Source organism: Humulus lupulus, chromosome 2 (genome assembly GCF_963169125.1).
Source record: "Humulus lupulus chromosome 2, drHumLupu1.1, whole genome shotgun sequence".
Lineage (NCBI taxonomy): Eukaryota > Viridiplantae > Streptophyta > Magnoliopsida > Rosales > Cannabaceae > Humulus > Humulus lupulus.
The window spans coordinates 30,735,643-30,743,197 of NC_084794.1; the positions used below are offsets into that span (position 1 = coordinate 30,735,643).

The following is a 7,555-nucleotide window of genomic DNA, read 5'->3' on the forward strand; positions in this document are numbered from 1 at the left end:
AGATAATTTTTACGTTTTAATTTTTTTATCTTTTTCTCTCCATTCTTAGTAAGAATTAAGATGCAAATAATATAATAATAAAAGTACTAATAATTATAGCTACTACCTTCAATAAAGTAGACTAATTTATTTTTATTTAAAATGAATGTATTTATTACTATTAAAAAATATATTTATACAATTACTCAAAAAAAATTATTTATACAAGTTACAATATGCAATTAATTGAAATTAATATTAATAACTATATGTTACAATATACAATTAAAGATAATCACAATATTATTATTCTTTTAAAAAAAATTAAATTAAATTTATAAAAAAAATTTAGCAAAAATTTATAAATATTTGTTACAATTATGTTAATTGAAATTATATAATATTTTTGCAAATGTATTAGTTACAAAATATATTTCTTAATTTCTAGTTTTAAACACTTTTGTTACAAAAAATAATTTTTTAGTTACAAGGTAGTCTATAATTTTTTTGTTGACAAAAAAATCCTTCTTCCTACTCATTTTTCTATAAATTGTTCACAAAAATATAAAAGTTATTTACTAAAATGTAACATATGTTTAACAGTATGTTATAATATAGTTGTTGATAGTCACAATATTATTATTTGAATATTTTTAGATTAGATTTGTAAATCTTTATTACAATCATTTGATATTAAAATTATAAATTATTTTGTAAATATTAGTTACAAAAATATACTTTTTAGTTATAAAACTAGCTTTGTAAAATTTTGTTACAAAAATAAATTTACTTAGTTAAGAATTTGTTTATAACTTTTGTTCACAAAAATGCATTTTTATAACTGATTTTAGTAACAGATATTTACAAAAAAAAAAAAAAATGTTTACAAGTTTGCAAACGTTGTTCACAAAAATACTACATTTTACCAGTTTTTATTTACGATTTTGCCACTCCATAGTTATACTTTTGCCCCTCCGTATTTTTCTTCAAAAACTCCATATTTTTGTAATCATATATATTTTTTAAAGTTTTAGTGTATTTTTGTAGATTTCCCATATTAAAATTATAAAATTTTCGACCCAAAAGTCCATTATTATCACAATTTTTTTTAAAATATTTTATAAACAAATAAATATTTTTTTTTTAAATGAGTAATGCAATTACAAACTATCTTAATGTACCTACTTATAAAATCTTCAAAATAAAAATTTATTGAATAATGCACTTAAGAGTATTAATATGGGAGTAATCAATTAACTATTGCAATAATGCATCATAAAAGAGACTTGTCAACTTAGAAATTAATAATAGACGGTATTAGAAATGTCAAGAAGAACAAAACAACTACAATCTTAGCAGGATCATTGGTCTATCATAGTCCATATAAATATATTTATTTATATATAGTTTAAGAGTCCTTTCACATCGGTCTCAACTTGGTGTATATTCCATTAGATCCAATGAATTTTAGGAGAAAAACAAAAAAGATAACATTGTTTAAGCAAACCAGTCAGTCTCGTATTTGAGGTGAAGAAATCTGTGTATCTTCAACTGATATTTCAGTCACATCATCCACAGCCAACACTTTCTCAATCTTGAGGCAAGAATAGTCATTGTTCATCAACATCTCCTTTTCCAAATGCGAGCAATATATCTCAAAAACTCGAGAGCTCACCACAACTCCAAAGTCCAGCAAAAACAGCAACTCTACTTCCAATTTGTTCAACTCAGCATTGCTCACTCCACCAACCCTGGCATAAAACGCGTTGTTGTAGTGCCTGCATATGTAAAAAAACCAAATAAACATATTCACATCTCTTCTAATTAAAGAAGATCAAACCCATTTGAAAGTAAGGGAAGAAGAGTTTAATTACACATCGTCGAGCATCTTAGAGGCCACCATAATGCTTGTGACAAGTAACCTATGAACGTTTATTGATACCACGAGTGAGTCAGGGCACTTGTGTAGCAGCCTATCTATATACACATATCCCACTACGAAGCATGATGGGCTGCAACTCGAGTACTTGTATAACCTCTCCAAGTACTTGGCTATGCTTATGGCGGGAGGCCTCACTCCATGAAAGGCGTTCAAGCTTTTTCTGGTGCTGGTACCGTACATCAGGCCCTCGAGTTGGTGCTGCTGGCTCGGGCCCTCCATAACAAGTCGGTCGTTTCGAGCCACTAGCTTCTCTAGAACAGAGGACAAAATGGTTAGCACCCTCGGCGTGATTTGGTTATCTCTGCTCGGCTCCGCCCGGCTCTGGAAACCGGTGTATTCTTCTGCGGCTTCTAGCATTTAGACCATCGTGGTGGTTGCTCTGGGAGAGGCTAATAGGACAGGTTGGATGAGCAGTTTTTGGGTGGTTAATAAGGTGAGAGTTTGCATGTTGAATTGGTAATGTTATCCAGTTTAAAGGCTGGGCCGAACTGGGATTACGACACGTGTCCTGCTAAGTACGTCAAGTCCACGTGGACCCTCAAAAGGTTGTGATTGGGCTATTTTACTGGTCGGCTAGATTTTGAGAAAAATAATTAAGGATAAATGGGTGTTTTGTTTGCGGCAACAATAATAATTCTTCAACATGTTTAACCCAAATATTGATGTTAATATTTTATTTAGCTGTATCAATTCTAGCCAAGTTATAATTTTTTGCAAATTAATTTATCTTAAATTTTTTTACTAATTGTGTGAATTGTCATTTGTAAAAAATTATCAAAATTAAACAAAGTACAAAATCACTAAAAAAAAAAAAGGTGTTACATTGCAGATGAATCCAAAAGAAAATTTGGTATGAATAGAATATATGGGAGGCAACATAAACCACATTATGCACAATGGTGCCCATAGAGTGATCAACAGCGGTCAGATTTCTAAAAGGTCCCACAAGATCAAAATGGATTCATAGGGTTTAATACTTTATGATGTTACATGGCAGAAGCTACCTCGTATGGTCTTGACGACACATGGATCACTGTGTTTTGTGTCTGAAAAGTGAAAGTTATGTTTCTCTGAGTATTGAACTTGCACTAGAAAGAGTCAAAAGAGTAAAACATAGTCTTGTTTCTGGTTTCTTTTTCCCAAAAGGCTGTCAGCAATAATTAATACAAGACAAAAGGAAAAAGGAACTGTTAAGAAATGAGTCTATACGTGTGTCTATGCTGTCAGATTCGAGGCCTTGATTTGAAGCTGTTATTGGCGCATCATTTTGTGCATTTCATTTTGTATGATTTCATTCAGTATGATTTGCATATATTATCTGCACGGTTGCCACTTTTTTGTCGGTCAATCCAATAGTTTGTTTTAGAACAATATGCAACTGTATTGCTAATATAAATATAAGGACCTTCCTTAGACTCACATTGAGCTGAGCCATACAAATTGTTTTTTTTTTTTTTATATATATACCTATTATTTTTCTCTTGGTATCAAGAGCCAACCAGGCATGTAGCCAAAAACAATGTTGACCGAAGGAGGCGAGAAGACTCCGACCACTACTCAGTCCAAGATGGCACCCGGCGACAACTCCGGAAGCTCTGCCGATAAACACCGTTGCTTCTCTAGCAAGTTCAGCTTCAGCGAAAACTCGGAATGCTGCAGCTCCACAGTTCGGAAGCACCCTCAACCAGCCCTTTGCTCTCAAGTTGGATCGAAATAATTTTATTCTATGGAAGACTATAGTATTGGCCATTGTGAGAGGTCACAGACTCGACGGCTATCTCAACGGCACAAAAATGAAACCACCAGAGGTCCTCACTACCCTTGTCACTAACGAAGAAGGGAAGGCTGAAACTGAGATTCAGGCCAATCCCGAATTTGAACATTGGATTGTACATGATCAACTCTTGCTTGCTTGGTTGTATGGTTCCATGACAAAAGGTGTAGCCACGGAGGTGATGGGTTGTGACTCATCTGCTTCTCTCTGGCGGTCCCTCGAAGCACTCTACGGAGAATATTCAAAGTCTAAGATGGACGAATACCGAACTAAGATCCAAACCACACGCAAAGGATCCTTCACCATGCCTGAATATTTGTGACAAAAGCGACAATGGGCTGATGTTCTTGCCCTTGCAGGTGATCCCTATTCCGAAAACCATTTGGTAGCTAACGTTTTGTTTGGCTTTGATGCAGATTATTTGCCTATTGTTGTGTTAATCGAAGCAAGACCCTCCATGTAATGCCCTAAACTCTAGGTTCCGTTACGGTGTGCCTTTTAAACAGTGCTAAACTCGCTAATCGAGTCATTTTGCCATAATCGTGTAACTAAGCATGATTAGCGGTTTAGGGATTAAAAATTTTGGTTAAAATATAACGTTTCACAAAAACGTTTACTGTATACATTGGGATCCCAAAATATAATTTAAAGGTTCATTACAAGAAAATATTTATAACCAGCCGATCTAAGTGGCAAAACAGGGTTTAACCCTAGTTCCTCTTTCAACCCTCGGCCGTGGCAGTTGAGCAGCCGCATATGTACACATCGTCACCTAAGCTCTCCAACTCAAGGATGGTCTAGCTTTCTTTTGCCTTTACCTGCATCACATAGCACCCGTGAGCTGAAGCCCAGCAAGAAAACTCAATATGCTCATGATCAGTAATATCATGTTATTAAATCATAAAGTGCATGCCTAGCAATAATAGCCTTCATCACGCATGCAAATAAGTTCTAATAATGATGGGTATCCAGGATAAGGAATCCATGCCCTCCTGAATGGATGACTATCAATTCAATCCTAATCAGATGAGTGATTTAACACTGGTGGTTCCGATAACCATGCTGGGCTTATAGCCCTAAATAGAAGAGTATCAGTTGTACAAGTCACTAAGGTGGGTTATGTTCCCTTTACAAATAAGTGATCACGTCACTAGCTTAAACAGAATAAGTGATTGATAAGCAAGTCACCAATGCAAACCAATAAAATGACCATAGAGTCACTACTGTGGGATTCCGTTCCCTCTAGCCATGTGACGATACGGTCACCTGGGCCATCTGGCCCGGGCTCTGAGTAACTAGTTATAGAACTAGGCAAGAGGGAGTGACCATAGGGTCACAACTGTGGGTACCGCTCCCTTAGCCATGTGACGATAGGGTCACCTGGGCCTTTAGCCCTGTCTCTGAGTAACTAGTTATAGAACTAGGAAATCGCTTATAATTTTCATCGAACTTAGGGTCGGTCCAGCATTAATGCTCCATATGAGTCATTCAATGTAGATGTTCATCGAACTTAGGTTCGGTTCAACATTAATACTCCATGTGAGTCATTCAATGTCGATGTCGATTAGATCTAATCTTTTATCGGCTCTGCATTCATGACGCTTATGCCGTTTCTGACTCTTAGGTTAGTAACACACGACCGATGCCGATTCTGACTAGTCAGTGCCACGCACAAGTAAGCAATGCTACAAGGCATATATCATATGTCAAATATCCGAATACAGGGCATTCAACATGCTCACTTAACAATTGCTAGCATAATTAGGATCATGCACAAACACAGAGACTCAAGCTCTGATCAATCTCATATTTAACATTCATGGCATGCCCTAAGCACATGTTCCTTGTGCATCACATGCATCACATTTAAACACTCGACATGCCTCAATAATAACCATGCATGTCTTATATGGTGTGTAGTTTTCTTACCTTTGGTCCAAGCACAGGTTACCAATAAACGAGCCACAAGCACAATCCTGATTCCAAGCCCCTAGTGATAACCTAGTCACAACCATAATATAAAAACTCATCAAAATGAGTAAATAAATACTTCCAAACCCAACCCAAGCCTCCGGGACGTCGAATCCCACTCAACTAGGTAGTAGGATCGATCCCAGGCCCTTAGAGTTAAGTTCCCATGACAAAAACAAAATTCTTGGAAAAATTTCCCATAAGTGTCGCGGCCCACCATACACCATGCCGCGGCCTGCCCCCCAGATAGAGCCTACCTCCCTCATCAGCAAGCTTGGGTTGCGGCGCCCCAGAACAGGGTCGCGGCCCAACCTCGAACCAGCCATTTTTCCTCGTTCTCTCCTTTTTAAAACCTTCCAAAATCCTACCCAAACATCTCCAAACTCAAAAATCAAAGTTCCCAAACATCCCCATGATCCAAAACCAACAAAAACCAATCTTCAATTCAATAAAAAAACTTATCAAAACACAAAGTCCAATTCAAGCTTAAAAACTTTAAAAACTTAGAAGTTAAAACTTGAATTACCTCCGATTGAGTTGTTTCCCAACTAAATCCTCTGGCTAATAAGTTATTAATCTTCCCTAGGATCTCTATGCCTCGTTCCTCGCTTGAATCCGAGTCCTAGAACTCAAGTTTTCCTTCGAAAATGCAATCGGGAGACAAAAATGGAACTTATAAGGAGAGAGAACGTTCTGAACATTCTTTTTATTTCTTAATAGGTTACTTCAAGCTTAAGTAGCCTCAAACAAAATCTTAACGCTCGGGGTCCCGAAAACGTCCCCAGGGGAAAAATAGTCAAAACCTCTAGAATTTCCCCCTGATCTTACTAACTCCCAATTTATCATCAAATTCGTATTCCCATTACCCAATAACTCGGTAATGCTAAATACCCCTTGACTCACTCCAAGTCAAGTATAAATCCCGTTGTGACTTTCCCACTAGCTTACCTCCTAGGATCGTCTCGTGCTGAGTAACCCTAGCATAACCAAATAATATAAAGCACCACACACATATCACATATATGCCAAATATACCCGAAATGGCCAAAATATGAAAATCACCCAATTAATCATAAATGGGTTCACATGCATATTTAATACAGCTAAACATGCATATAATCATTTAATAATGTTGACGCGGTTCTTCGCCAACAGGTAATTAAGAGAAGAAGAGAAAGGGATTAGTGCTGAAAGTAGAACCGTCACAGATATGAAATCTTAGAGAATGAACTATGTGACTCAAGACACGTTTTTTAAGTGGTTCAAAGGTTAAAATCCTTCTACTCCACTAGTCAATATTATTGATGTATTCTGGGTATTTGGTTTACAAAGTATATGGCTCTTCAAAGACTATTTTTTCCAACCCCTATCAACTCCCAGGGTCCCCATATTTATAGGAGAAGGCACCTGGGAGTTGGTAGGGAGGTCATCACGTGACCTTACCATTGGTCATATCAACTCTGTAACATTTATGATTAATTCCTAAACCTGACACATAAGTGTGGTCTAATCAGTATGTAAGGAGATAATGGGCCGCACGGCCCAACCCAGTCGTGGGTGTCTGAATGCGCACGTTCCTAATGCGTGCTCGGGAAGTCAGGGAGATATCGGACACGTGATGTCAGATATAGGCACGTTTATCTTGTGTGTGTTGACTTTACAAAGGGTCAGAGATCCACGAGCATCAGCTCGCACAACGACCTGGAAAACAAAATCTCTGACCTGGGGAAGTTCTCGGACTAACCTTGATTAGTCCGAGGCTCGACCTGCTAATCAGCCCGTGGGAAAACCAGGGCGTACAAATAACATAATAAATCAATTATGTCCCTCCCGACTCGTCTTTCCAGAAAGTAGATCATAGTGACGCGGGGCGTTACAAATGGTATCAA

The 7,555-nt window shown here is 37.0% G+C and overlaps 1 protein-coding gene across 1 annotated transcript; it reads right to left on the minus strand.

Annotated features, from left to right (window-relative positions):
* Positions 1-1,273: 1,273 nt before the first annotated feature.
* Positions 1,274-2,357, minus strand: LOC133817614 (cyclin-U1-1). The gene is made up of 2 exons (XM_062250182.1): positions 1,854-2,357; positions 1,274-1,757 (listed from the first exon to the last, which is right to left on the minus strand). Exons 1-2 carry the CDS (start codon positions 2,276-2,278, stop codon positions 1,490-1,492), a joined length of 693 nt encoding a protein of 230 aa, XP_062106166.1. The 5' UTR covers positions 2,279-2,357; the 3' UTR covers positions 1,274-1,489.
* Between the last annotated feature and the right edge of the window lie 5,198 nt (positions 2,358-7,555).